This window comes from Cavia porcellus, unplaced genomic scaffold (assembly GCF_034190915.1).
Source record: "Cavia porcellus strain 051 isolate PalLab524CR breed Dunkin Hartley unplaced genomic scaffold, mCavPor4.1 scaffold_11, whole genome shotgun sequence".
Lineage (NCBI taxonomy): Eukaryota > Metazoa > Chordata > Mammalia > Rodentia > Caviidae > Cavia > Cavia porcellus.
Window position 1 is genome coordinate 57513972 of NW_026947494.1, and position 25169 is coordinate 57539140.

At 39.4% G+C, this 25169-nt stretch overlaps 1 protein-coding gene and 1 long non-coding RNA gene across 4 annotated transcripts in view; one reads left to right on the forward strand and one right to left on the reverse strand.

The window, feature by feature from the left end:
* Positions 1–624: 624 nt before the first annotated feature.
* On the reverse strand, positions 625–24995 carry LOC106025925 (uncharacterized). Its single transcript, XR_001199518.2, has 5 exons — positions 24841–24995; positions 5229–8800; positions 2129–2211; positions 1991–2053; positions 625–882 (listed from the first exon to the last, which is right to left on the reverse strand). It is a non-coding gene; the product is annotated as an uncharacterized LOC106025925 (long non-coding RNA).
* The window catches only part of Slc30a5 (solute carrier family 30 member 5), a 41060-nt gene continuing 40337 nt past the window's right edge, over positions 24447–25169 (forward strand). For 2 of the 3 annotated variants that reach the window (XM_003462680.5, XM_013144431.3), the window contains exon 1: positions 24449–24788. In XM_003462680.5, coding sequence (XP_003462728.2) covers positions 24703–24788 — 86 coding nt within the window. In that variant the 5' untranslated portion in view covers positions 24449–24702. Of the gene's footprint in view, positions 24789–25169 lie in introns of all 3 variants that reach the window. The other variant, XM_063258287.1, reaches the window with a different exon arrangement.

Sequence of the window (25169 nt, forward strand, 5' to 3'; positions counted from 1 at the left end):
TATTTATATCTTTTGCCCATTTTTCTGCATTTTTTGTTTTACATTGATTTGCAGGAGTTCCTTATATATCCTAGAAACTATTCACTTTTTTAATATATCTGAGCACATTTTTTATTCAACAGTATGAGAACCAAAATATCAGTAATCCTTTCTCTAGTGTAGCATTCAGTTACGTAGGCATTTTTGGGGAGGCGGAGCATGCTAGGCAAGAACTCTACACTAATTTATACCCTCATTCCTTTTTATTTCTTCATTTTTAGACATAATCTTGCTAAATTACCCAGATAGGCTTCAAATTTGTGATCTTCCTGCCTCAGCCTCCCCAGTAAGTGGGATTATAAGAATGGACCACCACACTCATCTTACAGAGGCATTTTTACAAGAAAAAAAAACTTGATATTCCATCTAAAAACAGACTAAAAACAAATAAATAAAAACTGACTAAATAATTTCTACCTTTGACTTCAAACTTTTTCTATATTTTATACCAAAAAATCCTACAAAAGTTTATTTCCTAGAGTGTCCACTCACGATCCCATAAAATGCTCCCTTGCAGTTTCAGATTTCTGTATTGATCACAGTCTCCTATGCCAAATAACAAAAATAGATGGTGCACACAAAATAGAAATTCTGTAGAGATTTTATTTACAGAGAACTATATATACAGGCAGGTGGGCTTCGGGCAGTGACATCGAACCTTTTAGAACTTGTAATGAAACAAACAGCTGGCTGTGGCACACACACTGTCAGTTCACCACCACCGACTTAGGGGACCCAGTGGTAGAGCAATGTCATCGTCCTTTTCATCCAATGTCATCCAATGTCATCATCATCAAAGGGAAAAGAGCATGGAGAGGCAGAGGGCAGTATGGATGGGGCCACCTAGAAATGCACAGTGATGTTCTGCTGAGGGGACTACTGACAGAAAGGAAATGGAGATAAACATCCTAAGCCCAGCTTCCTGTCTCCCTCCCTCCCACACCTGCAGGAAGCTGGAGGCACCAGGCCTTTGATGTAGCCTGAGCAGACTGGCTGCCGGGGGACAGGGACTTAAGGATCTGGAGCAAGCAGGAGGATGAACCTGGACACGCAGACTGAATACTCTGAACATCCTCGCCCTACCAGGTAAGGTCAGATCCTGCCCACACTTGAGAAAAAGGCAGGTAACTCAATGGGGCACTAAAGAACTCTGAGGTATTTTTCTTTCTTCCTGAATGTAAGGGTAAACCTTGAGATTCTAAGCCATGAACTCTACAGAGCATATGCTACTATATCCCAGCCCAATACAAAGCTATTTGATAAAGAATAACAGGCAACTCCTTGTAAACCAACATGCTCAACTACCAACTTTAAAAGTTAAGGCCAACTTAAATGACATTTTGAAATTACACAAGCATAATGAGTTTGAACAAGGGAAGGGAAGATTGATAATTCAGATAGACATATAGTTCACAGAGCACTTCATCTCCTGTCTTTCATCTCTGCCAAGGAGAAAGATCACTGGATAGAAAAATAGTACAACAAAAATCTGATGAAAGATTAAAAATCCAAACTGGTAAAAGGGCTAGGAGAAAGCACTTGGGTTCACTACATCAGTGCAGATCTCCAAGCCAAGGCCCATAATACCCCAGTATCCTACTGGAAGATGCTGGTGACAACATGAGCTGTTGTCTATTCCCTCCAAAGAATTCTGAGACACAAATGAACATTATGGTACTTGGATGGTTATCAAACCTCACTGAACACAGGAAGAGCTGGGCATGGTGGCACACCCCATGTGTAATCCCAGCACTTGGCAGGCTGAGGCAGGATGATCAATGTAAGTTCGAGGCCAATCTGGGCTACAAAGTGAGTTTAGGGTCAGCCTGAATTACATAAAGAACTTGTCTCAAAAAGAAAGAAAGAAAGAAAGAAAGAAAGAAAGAAAGAAAGAAAGAAAGAAAGAAAGAAAGAAACACTTACTCATCCTTAAGATTCAGAAAGAACAAACCTTTCTAGCCAAATCCTGCCAGGCCAGCAAGTCAGGGCAAGCATTCCACTCTCTGTTCCAGCACTGTGAACAAGACAGAGGAGTCCCAAATGGTCACAGAGATAAACGCTAATTATGAGTCAAGTCCTGTAGTGTCACCTGATTCTGTCTTCAGCCTTGGTCCAGTTCACTGAATGAGTAACTGAGGATACAGCTGGCTAGGGCGTGCACTTCTTTGGTGGCTGGAAAAGGGAACCAATTTACTGAATGACAGAGTGAAGATCCAAAGGTTATAACAGTAAGGCAAACTTAATAAAAATTTTAATTGACACAAATGTAAATGCCCTAAGCAGACATTTTTTTCATACATAAGAACAGAATGCGAAAAACACAACCAGACTTCCAATTAAACATGGTGGAGTTGACTTCCTGCTTGTAGTTCTATGTCTTCTGTAAACCTACGGTGGAGGATAGCTGCAAGTTCAAAATCAGCCTGGGTTATATAGTTTAGGGCCAGCATGAACTATAAAAAATAAAATAAAAATTTTTAAAAGACTATCAAAATAATAACTGATGAACTTTTTGAAGAAAAAAAAGTAAAAATCTATAAGAAGAATGAGAATGAGAGAGGAGAAGAGGAGAGCAGGAGATGGCAGCAATATCTTAAAGATGGAAAGTACCTGATGGGCATAACTCTGTGCTGTGGCACTGCTGAAGGACATAAGAAGCCAGGCAGAGAGCAGAAGTATGAGGGCCACTATACAGGGCCACCGTCACAGTTTTGCTTTCCTGCAGTCAGTTATTGTTCAAAATATTAAATACAAAATTCCAGAAATAAACTCATATTTTCTGTAAATAGTGTGTAGAATCCTAAAATGAAATCTTGCACCACCTTGCTCCATCCTGCTGAAGAAGCAAATCATCTCTTGGTCCAGCACATCCAACATGTCCATGCCATCTACACTACCATGCTGTCATCACTAGACTAGCTGGGTTATCAGATCAACTGTACTGGTTTGCCAGTGCTTGTGTTCAAGTGGCCCTTATTGTATTTAATAATGGTCCCAAAGCACAAGGTAGAGATACTTGGGAGAGGGGAAGTCCAAACCCAAGGCCTCTACCACGAAGCCCTAGCACCAGGCCTATGTGAACTTCGTTTGTTTGTTTGTTTTGGAAGTACAGCCTCACAGTATAGCCCCGGCTGGCCTTAAACTTGCAGCAATCCTCCTCCTTAGCCTCCCAAACACCGGGATTACAGGCCTGCACAACACACCCAGGCACAGTTATTCTAAATTTAAAATGGTAACAAGTGGCAAAGGCTGGGAGAGGCCTTCCTCTGATACCTCTTTGGTTAAAGTCTAAATGTGCCAAGGAAAAAACCAACACCTTTGGCCCTGCCCCTAACCTTCCAATAATGTAATAAACTCAACTCACAGAAAGAGAGATTCAAGTCGGCCAGCACACATGGACAGACATTTGCCTCTCACCACTGTTTTCTATTTTGATCCCATTCACTATTCCAAAGATAATAATTTGCATATTATTATCTGTTGTACAAGCCAAAAAGACTTTCTTGTAGGTCACTGTGTATCCTCCAGCCCACTGAGTTCACCAAAAAATTATTCACAGCTCCTCAAATTCATCTACACTCCCCCTTCTCCTCCTAGGAACCATATGTAGCTGTGTATAATTACACTGTGCGAGTGCCTCTGTGCACACAATGGACCCATTTGCCTTTTCTCCTATTTCATCTGTCTTTGTCAGTTTACCCCAGGAAATCAGTGGCTAGCGAGTACATTTCCCACAAGTCAAAAAGTGAGAGTTCTATTAGGGGAAAAAAAAAGTATGCTGAGGTCTAGAGTAAAACTGAATCTGCTTTCTGTAAAACTGAAGAAGGAAAAAGAAATTCATACTGGTTTGGCCATTATATCTCCAACTACAATAGTCACAAGCATGATGCATGATAAGGGTTTATTTAAGACAGGGAAAGTAGTGTGTGTGTGTGTGTGTGTGTGTGTGTGTGTGTGTATGTGTGTGAGACACAAGAAACAACACAGAGCAAGACAGGTTTGGTACTATCTACACTTTCAGGCATCCACTTGGGGTCTGGGGTCTCATCCCCAGCAAATGAGAGGGAATCGCTATACTAAATGAGCTGCTGTATGAGGCTGTATCTCCATTTACTGAACAGAGTTAGACAACCACTAATCAAATGTGCAATAGGTGACTCCATCTTTGGGTATAAGTTTTACCTTGTCTATCTTTAAAAGTCCTGCCACATCTGAAATCCTGAGATTCTAGGGTTTGTCCTTCTATCCCTGTGTACACAAGACTTCAACAGGTTTGGGTAACTTCTGAACGAAATTCCCAAGATGGTCCTTTAGGTGGCACTGTGGTTTAAAATAAGATTCCACAAACTGCTCCTACCTGAGTGTCCTGGGCGGTGATGCTGAACCTTTTAGAGCTCTCAATAATACTAATAGCCCACTGTGGCCCTGGTGCCATAGGTTTACCACCGCTGGTCCTGGGTTATATTCAATGTAGATGATGCTAAAATGTTTCTAATTTTTTTTTTGGTCTTTTTCGTTTTTTTATTGGTACCAGGGATCGAACTCACGACTGCCTGCTTGCAAGGCAGGCGCTTATGCCGCTGAGCTAAACCCCCAGCCCCAAAGTTTCTAATTTTTAAAAAATCAAAACTTTTTAGACTTGCTCTTTCTCTGGAAAAGAAAATTTAAGAGCAGTTAATAAGTCCTTATAGAAACATCTTTGAATTACAGGTCCCATAAAGGGAAGGGCAGCACCCTGCTAATTAATTCCCCAGTTAAATCATTTCTAGTTTCAAAGAAAATTCTCAGCATCTCCAGCATCATTTGTGCAAGTCAACAGCTATCTTAACCCATATCAGAAAATGAAAATTTCTAGTGGAATAGTGTGCATTTGGACATGCAGATTTGGACAAGCTTAGTTTAAAATTTTTATTAGATGCATAACACATATGTAAGCCCTTTAGCAGCTTATGAAGCAGGGAAGAATACTGGTCTTGTGGTCTGCTATCAGGTAAATTGTGGAGTTTGCCACAAGGCATAGTGAACATAGTGGACTCATATTCAGCACACAAGTCCCACTCAAGCCAAGTGTGCGAATGCTGCAGTGAAAACTGCTCTGGGAAAGCCAGTATATCCTCCAAGCCAGTGTCTGTGCAGCAAACCAGTGTCTGTGGTGTGATCCAAGCATCTGAAATACAGATGTGGCTTACCTTGCATACCTCGCAGGATGAGGCAAGTTCCTCTAGAGCAGAAAAAAGGCCTGTTCAAAAAGTCTTGAAAGTTTTCAGTTTCTAAGGCCAAAAAAAAAAAAAAAAAAACAAGCAAGTTGAGCCTATCTTTGCTTCAAGAAAATCTGCAGTGAGATTTAAAACAAAGGGGTATAGCTTCACTAAATGCCTGCCTGGCAAGCACAAGGACCTGATTTCAATTCCTGGTACAAAAAAGAAAAGAAAAGAAAGAAAGGAAGAAGAAAAGAAGGAAGGAAGAAAAGAAAAGAAGGAAGAAAGAAAGAAAGAATGAAAGGGAGAAAGAAAGGAAGGAAGGAAGGAAGGAAGGAAGAAAGGAAGGAAGGAAGGAAGGAAAAAAGGCAAGCAGCATGACACATGCTACCAAATTCATTTCTCATTAGGGCAACTTGGTCTCTAGTTCTAAAGAAAGGCTCCTGGATCTCTCCAAAATATACTCAAAGGAACCTATGAAAATGTCCCTGATTTGTGATTGCTACCAAGTCATCTTTTGATGTTTGAGGTAAAAATAAGGGCAGATGCATAAAGACAAGAATTTGTACAACATACAGGTAGGCTTGTGTGAAGTTACATCATATGAAGTGTGTCTTCATCAGTTCAGGCTGCCATGACAAAATGACACAGATTGGGAAGCTCAAAACAACAGAACTCTATTTTTCACAGCTCTGGGGACTAGAAGTTCAAAATCAAGGTGTGAGCATTCTCAGTTTCTGGTGCAAACTCTGTTCAAGGCTTGTAGACAGCTGCCTTCCTGATGTGTCATACAAGGAGAAAGGGCAGGTTCTCTCTCTTGCTCTGTCCCTCTCGCTCGCTCTCTGCATTTACTTAAGCATGTCTTGTGAGCTAGTAGATAATCTATTTTGGAGAACATCCTGCATGCAGCTGAGAAGAATGTGTATTCTGATGTTGTGGGGTGGAACACTCTATAGACATCTAAGTCCATTTGTCTGAAAATTTGGTTCAGTTCTGATATTTCATTGTTGATTTTTTTTTTGTCTAGTTTATCTGTTACAGTACGGTATTGAGGTTCCCCATTATAATTGTATTAATACTTATTTAATTTTTCATGTCCATTAATATTTGTTTTATATAGTTGAGGTGTGCTGGTATTTGGTATATATATATATATATATATATATATATATTTATTATTATTATCTTTCTCTTGGGTTGTTTCTTTTACAAGGATGTAGTGAACGTCTTTGTCTCTAATCAGTCTTGGCTTAAAATCCACTTTGCCTGCAAATAGAATAGCTACCCTTGCTTTTTTTTCCTGGGTTCTAGTCTCATGGAGTATTATTTTCCTACTTTGGCTTTCAGTTTATGAATTTCATTTTTAATTAAATATTTTTTGTATGTGGTACATTCTTTTTTTTTTTTTTTTAACTTTTTATCGGTACCGGGGATTGAACTCACAACCACCTGCTTACAAGGCAGGTGCTTATGCCGCTGAGCTAAATCCCCAGCCCCTGTGGTAGATTCTTCGACTTTGCTTCCATTCTTCCAGTCTGTTTCTTTTGATTGGTAAATTGAGATCATTTATATTGACGATTATAATTGACATGTATTGACTTATCCTTGTCATGTTTTCCTGTTGTGGTTCCCTTTTTTTACCCGCTGTGTTTAGTTGCTTGCCTTACCTGGTGGATACATTCTGTTGGGGTTTATGGAGTTATAGTCCTCATTGTCTATTTCTAGAATGTCTTTCAGAACATTTTGAAGTGCTGTTTGGTAGTTATTAATTTCTTCAAGTGTTCTTTGTTGTAGAAGTATCTTTTTCCCATTAATTTTGAAAGACTTTTTTGTGGCATACATCAGTCTGGCTTCGAGGTTGTTTTTCTTTAGGGCTTTAAATACTTGTGTTTGTGTTAAGAAATCTGCTATGATTCTGATGAGGTTTCCTTTATAGATGATTTCTTTCTTTTGTCTAATAACTTTTAATATTCTGCTCTTGTGTTGAATTTCTGGAATGTTGACTATTATGCATTGGCCTACTTTTGTTTTGTTTTGTTTCTTAATCATGGCTAATTGGAGATCTAGATTCCTCATTTATCCATATGTCACTTGTTTTTCCCTGCTTGGGAAATATTCTGTCTTCTGTGAACAGATTTTTATGTCATTTGCACTATCTCCTGCTTTTTCATTGACTCTGATCACTCTTATGTTAGTCTTCTTTGCATCATCAGGCAGTTATTGGATTGATTTTTTCATGGCCTCTTGCTGTTTTTAAGAAATATTCCTTTTCATGATTGCTAACCACAATCCTTCTTCTGGATCTGAGATTCTGTTCTCACATTGGCTCATTCTGCTACATATGCTTTCAATGGAATTTTTAATCTGCTAGACACCTGTTTGAATCTGTTTCATGGATTCCATTGCTTTCCTATATTGGGTGTTCCTGATTTCCATCATTTTCCTATGCTCCTTTATTTTTTATTCATATCTGCTCTAGAATCACTAACCACATCTTTCATTACAGTCACCATCTCTGTAGTTATGTGACAGATTATTTCTGATTTGATTTTTTTCTAGAGCCTCATTCATCTGCTTTGTTACTTGTTTTACCACCTCAGAGAGATTTCTGAATTGTTCCAACTCATTGTCCCTCATTTTGCCTTTGATGAGCTGGAAGTCTCAGGTTGCATCTTGCTTAAGTGTCTTCTCATTTCCTTCTTTTTTTTTTTTTTTAGTTTAATTTCTGGGCTGATGCTCATAAATTACTTATGATGAGTACCTTTATTGCTAATATTTAGAACACTTAGGAAATAACTACTTCTCAGAAATGTTTCCCAGGTTCAGATGGCTTTTGGGCTTTGAGTCTGTTGTAAGATTCTACCACTTCAATTTATTACAGATAAAAAATTGTTGCCTATTTGGCACTGGCCTAAAGTATTTTTTATGACCCTTAGGCAGTCTGTCTTGGCATACCAGAAAGAACAACTGATAAGAACAATTATGTCACCTTGGCTAAAGAAGTACAAATAGCAATAACAATAGCATCAAACACAGCCCGTAAAATGACAAACTCTGGTAACTCTTAATTTGCCACCTTTATCCATATTAACTATATTTGTGGTTATAACAAAATCTAAAACAATGCAGAAAATTGTACACAATAAGTAAGCCCTTAGCATGGTGAATTTATCCTGAGGGGAGCAAATTTAAAAGGGGTTAGAGGGAAACAGAGAAATAGAAGGAGAAGGGGAAGGAAGAGGAGTAGAAGGAGGAACAAGGAAAAGGATAAAAGGGAAAAGGAAAAGAGATTAGAAGCAAGGCTGGAGGACAAAGGAGGGTTATGCAAACTTTGGGCAACTGATGAAGAAGATAGGAGGGAAAAAGAAATGGAAGAAATAAAAACAACTGCCCTTTTCTGGAGACATCTGAACCTGAATAACACCAGTGACTGAAGTCTGCTGCATCCACTGCTCTGTTCCACTGGTGTATTTCTCCATGGAGGTCTTGGGTGTAGTCAGGCCTCAGAGGAAAAGCGCCACTTGCCACTTTCTTCTTCATTGAAGTTTCTCTCTTCATTCTCCCTGTGGGGTAAAATCCTTACTTCAGTCTCTCTCTGTATCTCTGTTTCTATTTCTCTCTCTCTCTCTCTCTCTCTCTCTCTCTCTCTCTCTCTGTTTCTCTGTCTCTGTCTCTGTCTCTGTCTCTCTCCCTTCCCTCCCTCCTTCCTTTCTTCTCCCCATCCCTACCTCTAGTACAAGGGACTGAACCCAGGAAGCACTGAGCCTTTCCTAGGCTAATCTTAAACTCTCAATCCTGCCTCAGTCTCCCAAGTAGCTGAGATCACTGTCACATGCCATCATATCCAGTGGGTGTCATCCCATCATGATCCCTTCCTAACCTACTTATCAGCCAGCAACCTCAAATACTATCCCATTGAGAGTTATGGCTCAAATGTGAATGGGAGGAGGAGAATTCAGTCCATGTAAAGTATAATAGTATAAATTGAAGTTATATTTTACAATGCTGAACATATATTTTCAACAAACATTTTGGTAAGCCTATCCAAATACAGTTTTCAGATCATTTTTCTGAAATCAAACCACAGAAGTGAGAATATCACCCCCTATTTTACTTTTGTTTCTATAAGAAGCTAAGATTCCTTTTGCCTTATTTCAACATACAGAAACTTTTCCTACTTTACACCTAACAAAGAAGGATTTTTGTTATGTACTGTACATGAATTTCAACCACAGGGCAAAATGTACCAGTGTATCCGGGTGTGTTAGGGCTCTGTTGTCAAAACAACTTTAGGTCACCTCAAGTACTGAGGAATTATGATGAATTTTTGCACATAGGATTCAGAGAAATAGGAACCCTGCTCTCTGCCAGGCATGAGAGGCACAGACGGGCTACACAAGGAGGCTCAGTGCAGCTTCATACCTGCAAGATGCCAAGGCCCCACTTTCCTCAGCAGCTAAGCACACCCACAGTCCACTACTGTGGTAATGACTGGGTGACTCTTTCTCTGCTCCTCCAGCTTATCTGCCATCAGCCATCCCCTCACTCTGAAAATCTTTATCCCATGGCTACACAGAACCTAGCTTCTGCCAGCCTGTGGCTTCCACAATCTTTGTCTTCTGTGTCAGGCCTTCCATCTGGAGACCCCACATCTGCTCCATTACCAGTCACCTACCTCCTTCCCTTTACCACTCACCAGTGCAACGACTTGAGAGAAAGCCTGACTATTTAGCTAACAGTTAGAGGGCACCTGAAATGCATTAGCCTGGTGGTTCTAAAACCTGAGCATGAAATCACCTGGAACTCTCCACGCCACCTCTAGAGCGTCCAACTCAGTAAATCTCTAGTGGCCACCGATAATCTGTATTTCTGATGACTATCCAGGTCTTGCTGACATTGCTGAGCTTGAGATCACACTTTGGAAACTGCTGCTCTCACGTATAGATTAATGGTCTCTGACTAATATGTCCATCGTCTATCAGCGGGGATAAATTATCTGGTATAGAATATGGCCATCTGTGAATAAGGAACTTTGCAGTTTCCTTCCACAAAAAGCTCTGTACATAAAACTGTTACAATGGCCTCTGGACAAGCAAACCGTGCTGACATTTTCCCACTCTTCTACTACCAATATCATAGGGAACTGAATCCAGGGCCTTTGCACTGAGCTTCATCCCTGGCTCCTCCCACCTTTTTCTTTATACAGGGTCTCACTAAGTTACTGAGTGGCCCAGGCTAGGCTTGTTATCATCCTGCCTTATCCTTCCCAGAGTTTTAGGATTATAGGTGTGTGCCACCACAGCTATACCACAGCTGTCTCCATTCTGGTTTTTTTTTTTTTAATTCTGTATTTTTCTACATGAGATTCTTCAAGCATTCACTGAGTGCCTACTTAATGTCTACTTAGCACACACCTTTATTGTGAGAATCACTGCAGATATAAAACAAGGCTGTTGAAATTTATAATAACCAAGGACCTGGCTAGGTAAGTTTAATAACTTGCAAAAATGAAGATAAATATCCTGATTCCCTTTTGAATAGAAAGACACATCAAAATTAAACTACAGAAGTTCTCAATGCTCCACTCAGATCACATGATAAAGATGAGGGTTAGAGGGGCCCAAACAAGCATGGCACATCGGAAACTCTCAGAGACTGAGCTATGAACTAATCAGAACAACCAACACAGAAAAACCAAACTATCTTAGGCTGAAAATACACTAATTCTTCTGCTCTCAAAATGCAGTCCATGCAAAGGAGTAAGGTAAGCATTTCTGAAAAGGAGTAGTATTTGGCAGACTTGCTAGAGACAGGAAGTAGGCCAAATTATGTGCTAGGATGATAGCAAGGTCCTGCACAACCATCCTCTAAGCTAGGGCTCAAGAGAATGGTGTGCACTACTTTTCCTTGAAAGTGGGATAGCAGAAAAGACAAACATCACATGATCACCTCATAGATACAGAAAGCATTTGACAAATTCCTGTACTCATTCTTGATAAAATCCCTACAGAAAATTGAAATAGATAGATGGTCTTTATCTCAACCTAATAAAAGCCATCTATGACAAACCAGCAGCCAACATTGTACTAATGGGCAAACACTGAAAGCTTCCACCTTACAATCAAGAACAAGACAAGCCTGAGATCCACACCATGTTGGAACCTAGGGCACTAGGAAAGAAAGCAACCTATTCACCTCCCTGGTAAGCAGCTGTGGCTTGAGCAAGCGGCGGGTGCCCCAAGGAGAGAACCAGCCAGCATCTCCCGAGATCCACGCCATGTTGGAACTTAGAGCGCTGGGAAAGAAAGCAACCTGCTTGCCTCCCTGGTAAGCAGCCATGGCTCAAGTGAGCAGCAGCTGTCCCAGGGACAGAACCAGCCAGCATCTCCCAAGATCCATGCCATGTTGGAACTTAAGGCACTGGGAAACAAAGCAACCCGCTCACCTCCCTAAGCAACTGTGACAAACATCCCATCCTCCCCCACCCCCTGCTGTTAGCAAATGGAAGCCAGAGGTCTGAGCATCTCTTGGGAGATTGACCATATGCAATATAGCAAATATGGGGGATTTCCTTCTATCATCTCTGTGAAGGCAAATATTGTTATCACTGTTTTGCTTGGTCTGATTAACTGTATTGCTCTATTCAATATTCTGTTTTGATAAGTTCTATAATGTTCTGTATTTGGTGTGAATTTGCTGTACCTGAACAAAAGGAAAACTATTATGAAGATAATAAGATATACTATGGTGCCTATTATTGTTATCCCAGTAACCTGCTGTGATATTTTGTACCAATTTCACTGTATTGTCTCAATATGTTGTGTCTTGTTCTATTTTACTACCTTCAAAATAATTTTTAAAACTTTTTTTAAAACAAGACAAGGATGTCCATTATCACCACTCCTATTTAATATAGTTCTGGAAACATTAGCCAGAACAATTAGACAAAAGAAACTAGACAAAAGAAAGAAATAAGGATAGGAAAGGAAGAAGTGAAATTATCATTATTTCCTGATGATTTGACACTCTACACAAAAGACTCCAAAAACTTCACCAAAATAATTCTAGATTTAATAGCCAAATTCAAGAGCATAGCAGGATACAAAGTCAATACTCTAAGATTAATAGAGTTCCCATACACAAACAACAAACTCAATGAAAATTAGGGAAACAACAGCTTCAAAATAGCATTGAAAAATGAAAGTCATCAATTTAACAAAGGAAGTAATAGATCTCTGCACTAAAAACTCCAGTACTTTGAAAAAGGAGATCAAAGGGGATATCAAAAAATGGAAATATATCTCTTGCTTTTGAGTAGGAAGAATCAATATTGTGAAAATTACCATACTTCCAAAACTGCTACACAGATTGAATGAAATCTTGATCAAAATTCCAACAGCATACCTGTCAGAACTAAAGAAAACATTCCTAAAATTCACTGGAACAAGAAGAGACCTAGAATAGCAAACACAATTCTAGGGAACAAAAGCAAGGCAAGGGGCATCAAAATCCCTGACTTCAGATTATACTACAGAGCTACTGTGATAAAATCAGCACAGTGCTGGCAACAGAAGGTGAAAGACAGACACAGAGAGAAAGAGAGAGATAGAGAGACTTGGGGATCAGTGGAACAGAACAGAAGATGTAGAAACAAACCCAAACACATTCAGTCACCTTATCCTTGACAAAGGGGCCAAACACATTCACTGGAAAAAGATGGCAGCTTTAATAAATGGTCCTGGAAAAACTGGATTTCCACATGCCAAAGATTAAAACTAGACCCATGTCTATCACCATGCACTAAAATAAGAATAGATAAAAGATCTAAATATTCAAACAGAAACACTAAATCTGCTGAAAGATAAAATAGGCAAAACACTTGAAAAATGGTATAGGAAAAGACTTCATGAAGAAAACTCCAACTGCATGGTTAAAAACTATAAAGAATCAACAACTGTGATCTCATCATATTAAAAAGCTTTTGTACAGCAACAGAAATCACCAACAGAATGAAAAAACAACCCACAGAGTGGGAAAATTTTTTAGCCAGTTGTCCCTCAGACAAAGGACTAATATCTGGAACATATAACAAACAGAAAAATATCATACTCCAAAAAAGGGGATGCTGGGGATTTAGCTCAATGGCTTGCCTGGTAAGCACAAGGTCATGAGTTTGATCCCTGGTACCACAAAAAAAAAAGAAAGAAAAATATCAGACTCCTAAATGTAAAGCTCTAATCCAAAAACAGGCATCTGAATGAACATGTACTTCTCAGATGAAGAAATACAAATGGCAAATAAATATATGAAGAAATGTTCAATATCACTAGTCATATGAGCAATACAAATTCAAACAGCATTAAGATTTCATCTCATTCCAGAAAGAATGGTTATTATCAAGAAATCAACCAATAACAAACATTGACAGGGCTGGGGGCAGGGAAAAACTGTTCTCCACTGTGGTAGAAGTATTGATTGTGCAACTGCATGAAAATCAGTATAGAGAGTCCTCAAAAAATTAGGACTGGAGGTCATATCAGAGTGATATATATGTGCCCATGTTTGTAACAGCACAGTTGGTAATAGCTAAATCTTGGAAGCAACTGAAATGTCCATCAACTGATAAATGAATGAAAAAGTTGTGGGGGTTTTTATACAATGAAGTACCACTCAGCCACAAAGAAGGGTAAACTTTAGGCATTTGTAGCTAAATGGATGGACCGTGAGACCACACTGTTAAATGAAATAACTCAGATAAATGTCTAAATTTATTACATTGTCTCTCTGGTGTGAGAAACAAAAAGTAAGAACCAAAATTTATCATAGATATTGTAAAACAGGAAGAAACTGTCCAAAAGCAAAGGGAAATTAGGGAGGGAGAGGAGCAAAGAAAGGAAGGAAAAAGAAAAAATGAGAAAAGGAGGATAAAATGGAAACAAAGCTTTTGTAAATAAGGAAGGAAGGGACTGGGGATTTAGCTCAGCGGCATAAGCACCTGCCTTGCAAGCAGGTAGTCGTGAGTTCGATCCCTGGTACCGATAAAAAGTTAAAAAAAAATTAAATAAGGAAGGAAAGAGGGGTTGAAGGGAGTGGAGGGTAATGGGAAAAAAGAGGAATCAAGATATATCATGTAGAGCTCTGTACAAATTCTCTATGATGAATGTGATCATTATGTGTATCTAAATAGTACCAATAAATAATCATAATAAATGTTATGTTAAGGCAATTAACATTAAAACCAACTAATTATCTCATGAAAAAAATACCAAACTTCAAGTATATTACAAAGCTACGATAATTGAAACCAGCATGGTACTGACACAAAAAGAAACATGTAAGTCAGTGGAACAGAATAGAGTACACAGAAACAGCCCAAGACCTTCAACCACCTGATGTTTGACAAACAGAATAGCAACATATGCTGGAGGAACAATAGCTCCTTTAGCAAAGTATCCTGGGAAATCTGGCTTATGAACATGCTGACAATTGAAGCTGGACTCATATCTATCACTAATTTACTAAAATAAAAATGATTCAGAGATCTAAATATTACAGTAGAAATACTTCATCTTCTGGAAGATAAAATAGGTAAAACTGTCAAAGTCATAGGCACAAGTAAGGACTTTTTAACAGTACCCCAATTGCACAAGAAATAACATCAAGTATCAACCATTGGGATCATTTCAAGTTAAACAGGCATCTGAATGAACATATAAAATTAAAGAGTTTCTGAGCCATAAAGGAAACAACTGATGGAGGAAAAAGATAATCTATAGAATGCAAAAAACTGTTTGCTACTTCTTAGACAGATTACAGAATATATAAAAATCTCAAGAATTAGACCCCTCAAAATATAAAAAATTCAATCAAAAATAGGCATCTAAAATGAACAGAGCTTTCTCAGAAGAAGAAATACAAATAGACAATAAATACATGATTAAGTGTTCAAAATCTCTGGCCATTAGAGAAATGCAAATTAAATCATCACTGAGATTCCATCTTACCACAGAAACTATACCTATCACCAAGAAATCAAATACTAATAAATGCTGGTGAGACTTCAGCAATAAAAGAATCTTCTATATTGTTGGTAGGAATGTACACTAGTATAACCTCTATGATATCAGTACGGAGATGTCTCAAAAAACTAAAACTAAAACTAAAAATTTCATTGGTCTCAGCTATGTCCCGTCAAAGTATTTTTCCAACAGAGTTAAAGATATTATATCATCATGATACCCACATTTATAGATGTACAACTGATAACAAAAAAATATTGGATGTGGCCTATATTTCTATAACAAATTAGAGTTTAAGGAAAGTGTGGTAATTATACACAATGGAGTTTTACTCCACCATAACCAAGGATAAATTTGAGTCACTTGTAGAAAAGTAGATACACCATGAGACTATGAAGTTAAGTGAAATAAATCAGACACACAAGCATGAATTATATTGCATGTGTTCCTTTATGGGTGACCCAAAACATGAATAAGATGCAAAATAAAAGGGAGATTATACGAAAGTGAGATACATCTTTTGCAAATAGGAAGGATATCAACAGGTAGAAGAAAGAGGTGGGAGGGGAGGGAAAAGGGATGTACAATTTACAAGTGTTTTGTACATGTAGCAATTTCTGAGGATGAGTGCGACCATTATGTATGGCAAACACGTACTAATGCAAATAAAAATTTTTTTAAAAATCAGAAGCAGAGAGTAAAAAGCCAGCTGGAAACCAGCTCCCTTTCCCCAGCATCCAGCTATAGTGCTGACCCTTTCTTCCTGAATTTGTCAACATCTGCAAAGTCTGAGTTCCCAATGTATTATTATGTTGTATTATATCGTCCTCTAGTGGTTTCAAAATTGTCACTGTTTCTTCAAGCAGTGTTCACAGGTCCACACAAAAAACAGTCTATCACAAGAGAGCCACACAGACAACTAGTGTGAGCAGATGCCTGGCAAGTACATGAGTGACAGGGGGCCTGTGACCTACTTGATGATGGAGACTAGATGATATGCCTACCTCATACCCAGAGAGTAGGTACCTCAGCATCTCAGGCTCAGGTAACTTGTACCATCATGATTTCCCTTTAAAACAGATAATGTGCTAGATGTAGTGGTGCACACCTGTAATCCCAGCACTTGGGAGGCTAAGGCAGGAGGATCATTGCAACTTCAAGACCACCTTAGGCTACAAGGTGAGCTCAAGGCCAGCCTGGACTGCATAGTAAGACCCTGTCTCAGAAAGACAAAAAGAAAAGAAAAGAAATGGGCCTTCCCCATAGGCTCTTGTATCACTGGAACAGTGATACAATAAATCTCAGCAAAACAAATGAAGCTAAAGTGTATGTTAACTTATGAGTTACATAATCCTGGTTGATTTATTTAACCTCTCTTGGGTTAACAGAAAATAAGATCAAATTTGAAAGAGACACCTAAAAAATTAAATGGGATGAGAGAATTCCTTGTACCTAATAGCCTCTCCAAAATGCTATTCCCTCATCAGCTTCTTCCATATGCCTGAAGTTAAATGGAGAAAATCAACTTTTCATCACAATTATTTGTCAGATTATGCATAGATAAGTCACATCTAGGTAAATAAATAATAGGGTAGAAAAGAAGTTTTAGCTAGGGTAGATCAGGATACCAAAGACAAGATGTCCCACTTATCAGGAGATTGGATACACACAAAAGGACTAAGCAAATAAGTCAATACCTTGAAGATTACAGGAGTAGAGTCTTCAGCCTCAGGGAAGGGAAATACAAGCATGAAAAGGGAAAGCCAGAGTTAGAAGGGTCTAAGGTTGGGCTGGAACTGAAACCACTACAGCAGTATGTACTCTCTCACAATGAGCATCCCAGCCACCAAGACTTTGGTTTCTAAACTCTACTCTCCTCCAAGGGAATCAGAGTTCTTTTGATTAATGGGTAGTTTCAGGTACAAAGCCAGGAAAGTACTGCATATGATAAGCCTGGACCATCTTCTACATAAATTAGAGATATTCATAAATGGAGTAGGTGGAGATATGTCAGAATGGCAGAATCAGCCAAGGAACTCCCACTGGCCAAATGTGGGATGATTTGAGCATCAAAATAATGACAGCAGTCCCTTATAATCCTCTGAATAAAATAGGAACCTATGAGAGCATCCTGAGATCAATTAATAAATAAACAGAAAAACAGGAAAACTTTACCCAGTGATAGGTAGTCAACTAGTAAATGAAGGACTGGTGAAAGGGATGGTTACCATTTGGTAATGTCTATCATAATAATTGTTTTGGTCACGGAACAAAATCAACATAATATAAGTGAGTCAAGGTATGCATGTGAATAGGATCTTTACATAGTCTCAAGGTATCTCTAGACAAAATGCTTATTCGTTAACTTTATAAAATCTGGCAGTCATCACCTTACCAAATGATAAATGGCAAATGATAAATGTTAACTCTGTCAGTGATGGGACAAAGCAACATCACACACCTTCTGATGCTATACACAAAGAATTTAGCATCACTTCTATGGTATTCCTGAAGGAAATAAATACATATTCTAAATCCAATTATGACAGCCAGGTATGGTAGCCTGTTATCCCAGCAATCAGAATGAAGGATTGTTGCAAATTCAAGACCATCCTAGGCTACAAAGTGAGCTCAAGGTCAGCCTGAACTGCATAGCAAGACCCTGCCTCAAAAAGATAAACAAACAAACAAACAAATAAATAAATAAATCATAAGGAAACAACAGACAAACACAAACTGATAGGCATTCTGCAAATTAACTCATCTGTCCTCTTCAAAATTGGAAGGACATGAAAGAGAGATTAGGAGAGATCATTCCAGATAAAAAGAAACTAATATGACATGACAAGTATAACACATGATCCTGGACTACACTGTGGATTTATAAATTTCCTGAAAAAAATCAGGAAACTTTGAATGAGATTTATGGGTTAGAAGGTGTTCAGGCATCACAATTAATTTCCTGATTTTGAAAAATGTCCAAGATATGATCAAATGATATGGTGAAAGGTTTAGATTGTTTTTTAAAAATTGTATTATAGATACTAAGACTGTTGCAAAAAAAAAAAACTTGTATTACAATAAAAGACACAGTGCAATATTCCTCCTCAAAATAACACCTCCTTTACTTCAAACACAATTATCTCATGCTTCTTGCCAATTTCTGAAGCAGTTCTCTTTCTTGAGTCTTTAGCTGCACTGTCATGGCTGCCTTGATGTTCTCATTTGCTTAAAAATATCTATGCTTCATGGTCATTTTGACTTTGGAAAAGAGCCAGAAGTTTTACATTTCCAAATTCAATAAATAAGGTAGATGAGACATGACATAAGCCTGGCTCTCCTTTGGATGGCAACTGGCAGCTACATTCACTGTATTTTTTATCACACTTTGTAAAGACACTCAGGAAACAGGACTTTCAGAACTGCTTCAGAAAGTGACAATACAGGACAAATGTGTGTGGAGTATTTTGAGGGAGATTAATATCTATGTGTCTTTTATTAAAATAAATCTAAATAAAAATAAATCATAAACATACACCATATATGTTGATTACACTTGTACCATGACTTGTACAAGAATATCCTTATTTTTAGAAAATAGACTTTGAATATTTAGGAGTAGCATGGCTTTATGCCTGATGTAGTCTCAGATGGTTCAGGGTAGGCAGGGACCACATGTGTCTAGAGAAAGAATGAATATAGCAGATGTGATAAAGTGCTAACAACTGGGGAGTTAGGCTGAGGAACATAGGAGATCTTTGTGTTATTCTTAAAAGGATTTCAAAGTTCAAAATTATTTCCACTTTAATAGTTGTAAAATATTTCTTTCTCTCTCTCTCTCTCTCTCTCTCTCTCTCTCTCTCTCTCGTTCTCTCTCTCTCTCTCTCTCTCTCTCTCGCTCTCTCTCTCTCTCTCTCCTTCTCTCTCTCTCTTTCTCTCTCTCTGAGACAGGGTCTCACTATGCAGTTCAGGCTGCTTTTGAACTCACTTTATAGCCCAGGCTAGTCTCAAACTCATACAATCCTCCTCACTAGGCCTCCCACATGCTTGGGTTACCTGGCCAGTTGTGAAATATTTCTAATAACTACCTTATAATATTCCCTGAAGCGATCTATTTCAAAGTCAGTATAAAAATAAGAGCATAAAGTGAATGACAAGTAATTCAATTACAAAGTAAAAGAAATTATAAGATAAATATGAACTATTCATTATATATACTAAAATTTATGACTCTTGGATTTCGTTTTTTAACTACATCTAAAATTTTCCTATTAAGGAGCTGGGGAGGGTTATATACAATATGCAAACTAAAACCCCAAAACATTGTGCTTATAAAAGAGGCTAAAAAGGAAATATACTATTATTGCATAGGTAACTGAGAGGTAGGCTTTTTAATGTATGGCTTTTAAATGTATATACTTCCTTCTACTTTTCTGTACTTTTAAATTTTTATACCACATGGTAGTTTCATATTCCATGCAGATCATGTCAAATTAGCTTATAAAACAAAGCCATGTACACAATATTACTCTGAACACCCCTGAAATTGGATAATCAGAAAGTCCAGTTGTGAGTTTAGAAATATTGAATTGCAATCCAACCTTTTCTTCCTCCACCCTTGCAAAGGGAATAGTTGCTATTTCTTTGATTGGGCACCAGATGGAGCAAAAGAAAACCAACGGAAACTCATAAGCAAAGTCTATGGTGTGTCTCTTAGACCCACACTTAGGATGAGATGATAACATCAGCAGCACCCAGAAAGTGGGACCAGCTGAAAAAAAAAAAAAAAGAGGCACACATCATCACACCGTGTTTACCCTAGGGCTCCCTGGGTGGAATGCTAAGCAGAATCATGCACCCTTAAGATTGTGTCTCTCCCTCTCTTCTTTCTGTGGGATGAGTTTATATAGTTGAATTTGCATAAGCTAAATTTGTATGTGATGAGATTCCATTGCTTATAATGCAATAGGAGAAAAACCCTTTTCAGAAAGGACAGATAATCTGGAATGCATAATTGTATGGACACCTTCCATTTTCATCATTCATTCATTCTTTCAACAAGAATTCCTGCATGTCTTCTGTGTCGAGCAGTGGGCTACATAGAAGGGAGAAGTAAGATGGTCCCCATCCCTACTCTCACATAGCTTAATTTTGATGTGTGAATGTTAGGGCTGGGAGCATTTAGGCATGGAAAACATTCTAAACAACATCTTATATTGGAAGACAAAATAGCATAATTAAGGAAGGAAAAGGTGGGTAGTAGAACTCAAAAAACAGGATGAAGCTAAATATGAGATAAAGGCAAAGAAGTAAATTGAGTTAAGCCTGTATAGGATTTTTTGGCCATGTTTATAATTTGAGCTTGTTATAGGGATGGAAAGCCATGGGAAGGTGGGGATGGAGGTGAAAGCATACTACAAGACTTAAAGTTGGAAAACAATTACTGTGGCAGAATGTGGAAAACACTGCAGAAGAAAGTGTCTGCAAGGGTAGGATAAGATACTGCAGCAGTCTAAACAAAAAATGCTGGCACCCCAGGTTAAACACAGAAAATTCAGGAGTAATTCAAGAAACATTTAGAAGATAAAAAATGTGCAGCGTGGTGATAGATACATTACACACAGATCATAAGGAAGGGGAGGTAAAAGGATAGAACTAAGTTATTAAGTTTGCTAAACTGGTTAAATGGTGCCAGAAGATGATCCACTTAGGGAGAAGATCATAAATTTACCTTTGGACACAAAAATTTAGCTTCCTTTAAGACACGGGATTCTAGAAGCCAAAGAGAGACAGCTGGGCATGGCAGTGCATACCTATAGTCCCAGCTATAGTCCCCTCAGTAGCTGGTGGGCAGCTGAGGCAGGAGGATCACAAGTTTGAAGAGAACCTGGGTAACTGAGACCTTGCAAGAAAAGACAGATGGACAGATGGACAGAAGGGCAGACAAGCAGAAACAGAGAGATGCAAGATGGAGGAAAGGTCCGTGAAAAGGAGTGAGGAATATGGAAACCAGACTGGAATGGGTTGAGAAGTGAGCAGGATAAAAGAAAACTGGAGACACTTTCTTCAATCAGGAAAAATAAATTAGAAGCAGTGGATGTGCTGGCCTAAGGGAAAACTATGATTCTAACCAAATCAGGCAGTTTGTGCTGTTATGTTTGTCACTTTTTTGTAAGACTCTTTTTGGTCTATGTCTAGTACTCTGAAAATAAAAATACATAGTATGATAACTATTGCTATTCTCTTCTTATTTGGTTATAAAAGTTTGTTTTATTTTTTCATAAAATTAAAAAAGTAAATATCAATTACATTTGGGTTTTGCTTAGAATGAAAGATAATCTCAACTTATACATGTCATTTTATCTAGCTTCCTGAGCTCCAAAAGAATGGAAGTAGTTCCTAGAAAATCACAATAGTCCTTACCACTGCCATTCTGATTTGAATAATAGCAATTCTATAAAAATTACCAAAGGCCAGGGATATAGCCCAGCAGCACAAGCACCGGCCTGGCAAGCATGAGGTCCTAAGTTTGACTCCCAGTACTAAAAACAACAACAAAAAAAATATGGCTACTCCCCACAAAAAATAAAGTTATAGAAATGTTACTTGGAGAAAATTAAGCAAGATTGTCATTCCTGGTTAGGTCTCACCTGGCCCATCCCACTGAGAGTCTATGAATAAAATAATCACCAGGTGCAGGCAAAAAACATGGGTATTTTTACGCTAACTCAATAAGCCATACTATGAAACACCTTAAATTTCAAAACCCCAATAAAGCTAGAGAGTATCGTATCTTCACTCTTTTACTTGCTAACCAGGAGTATGTGTACAATTTTAGCTCAAGGTCCTGCTTTCCCCTGCGTTCTCCTTGATAGTGTGTCTCCCCCAGTGCCTTTCTCCTGTGCAAACTCCACCCACATTTCCGATCAGGTTCTGTTTGCCTATGAGGCCTGTCTTGCTCTCCTACCTTATCCAGAAGCCTTAGCATTTGTCCCTTTAATATGTAATGTTGCCAAGTGGCCCTTGCTCCCAAATTGTTAAATATTTTCCAGAACAGCTTATAAAGTCCCAGTAGGCAGTGTCTTTCACATGTCACTAAGCTACTTTGTATGTATTCAAGTTAAGTAGAATTTTATAGGCTAATTATAACTTATATTACTCCAAATCTTATTTTCATCTCTAAATCCCTATCCCAAATTTCCCACTGAGTCACAATTGTTAACATTTATTAATACCATATACCAAATTTTTTCTAGATACTTTTAACATTAACACACATCACCTTCTTTGCTACAACCATATGATATACAGAGTTGGCCAAAAAAGTGTATACATACTTCAAGAGAAGAAAAATAGTATGATATTTTTTCAGCAGATAGTGTTACCCTCATATGGGGGACTCTAGAGGACATCATATACTGCAAAAAGCAACTGTACTGCCAGCCCTTAGAAAAGAAATTGAAAATGCATGTGTAGTAATCTCAATGATGCAGCAGTTTGCCATACTAATAAATGTCAGAAAGCTAATGGGCTTCACTTTGAGCACCTCTTATAATTGTAGAGGCCAAAGATAACTTGTATTAACCTCATAATGTCTCAATAAATTTAGTATTAAAAATTTTTTGTTGGGGCTGGGGATTTAGCTCAGCGGCATAAGTGCCTGCCTTGCAAGCAGGCAGTCGCGAGTTCGATCCCTGGTACCGATAAAAATGAAAAAGACCCAAAAAAAATTTTTTTTTTGTTTCTTTTTTCGAGTCAGGGCTCCACTATGCAGTTCAGTTTTGCCTTGAACTCACTTTGTAGCTCAGGCTGGCCTCAAACTCATAGCAATCCTCCTGCCTCAGCCTCTGGTGGAATCACAGGCATGTACCACTATGCCTAGTTACACAAGTTACAAAGTTTTTCTCTTCCTGAAATGTGTATAAATTTTTTTGGCAGTCACTAAGTGACTCACAATTAGGAACACTATTAAGATTCAAGACTGACAAATGAGATTGAAGGGAGGGTAGGTGGCTCAGTTACTTTTCTCTTGTTGTTGAGACAAAATACCTGATACCCAACAGGAAGGAAGGAAAGGTTTATTTGTTACAGTTTTTGGAGGTTTCAGTCCATATTGAGTTGGCTCCAAGGCAAGGCAGCACAGCTGAGGGGCAGCCATTCATAGTGGTCACAACCAACAAGAGCAAAAGCGCATAAACGGAGGGAAAGCATGCCTCTTTCCCTCTCATATAGTATGTGGGCTCCCCCCCAGAGTGGGTGCAACACTTACACCACCAATCCCAGTTATAGACAATGAATTAAGCATAAATGCTAGATTCAGCCACCTCCATAATTGGATGAGGCTTGGGGACCACCTAGACACAAACCATAACAGCAGGGAAATGGAGAAAAAAATAAATTATATCATGTACAGGTACAAATACTCTGTGATGAATATGATTATTATGCATATTTAAAGAAATTCTATACTTTGTAAAGAGGGTAAGAGAGTGTATAGCCACACTTAACCAAATCCCTCTTTACATTCTCTCCTCACACACTTCAGCAATTCCCTGTCTGTGTCTGGCCATCATTACCAGTACTCCAACTCCCAATCAAATCCAAACCATAAAAGAAGCCCCGCCCCCATATTTTCATTGGACCAATACATCCACTATTTGTTATAGAAATCTCTACAGATTAAAAAAGTTATCTCATTGAGGGTCACACATTTTAAAAACTTTGAACCTTCTCATCAAGAAAATGTTGATCCATTATCTTACAAATTGCAAGGAGGCGAGTTATGTTTTGTACCCCAGATTAAGAATCCCAACGTTGCAGGGGATTTGGTTCAGTAGCACAAAGACCTGCCTGGCAAAAAATGAGGTTTTGAGTTCCATCCTTGGTACCGCAAAAAAAAAATAATAATAATAATTTCAAAAATAAGAATCCCAACACTAATCAACATGGTACATTTTCTTTGCCTGTCCCCAACCCTCGAGATGCAAGAACTCGATGTACCCGTGATGGCTCCCAGATGATGCTTCAGAGACAGTTACAGGCACTCAAATCGCCCACCGGAGAGACAGGGGTGGGGATTCGAATCCACACGGCGGTGGGAGAAGGCTAGAAAGAGCGCGGGTGGCGCATGCTGCGCTGTGCGCGTGCGCAAAGCCGGTCACTCCCCCAGGAAGTGAGGGCTGCTGGGCCAGATGACGTGGCCTAGCGACGTACCTACAGCCGCGGCCTCCTGGGGGCCGGCGCCTCTGGAACTACCCACGGCCTAGTGCAGACGCGCGTGTACTTGTGAGCCGGGGCTGGAGACAGCAGTGGCAGCGGCCCGCTCTGGGGGACCCGCCGGGGCGCTGCCATGGGGGATTGACGTGCCTGGGTTTGTGGCCGCGCGGCAGCGTGCGACATGAGGCGACCGAGCGGCCGGGGGAGCGGCGGCGGCTCTTGAGTCCGGGATGGAGGAGAAATACGGTGGGGACACGCTGGCTGGGCCGGGCGGCGGCGGCGGCGGCCTTGGGCCGGTAGACGTACCCAGCGCTCGGTAAGGGACTGGGGCGGCGTCACCGGGTTGCGCACCGCGGCCCGGGACTCACCTTCCTGCCCTCCGTCGGGTCTGGCGGGAGCCCTGGAACCCCGCTCCTTCCGGCCAGCCATGGGCTGCCTGAGGGGTTCTAGACCCCGGAAACTTGTGCACGGGGTCTGAGTTCCGGGCGGAGCGTCAATCAGCGTAGGACCGGCGGCCGCGTCGCTTCCCAAGAAACCGTGTGGGTGCTGTTTCCCTGGAGTAGTGGAGCGACTGCTCACTCTGCCTGCCCAATGTAGGGGTTGGGCACCATAATATCTCATGCGAAAAAACCAAAGAACAAACATAAGTACTTGAGTGTACAGGTTGTAACCCAACACGTCAAAAATCCAGCCCCAT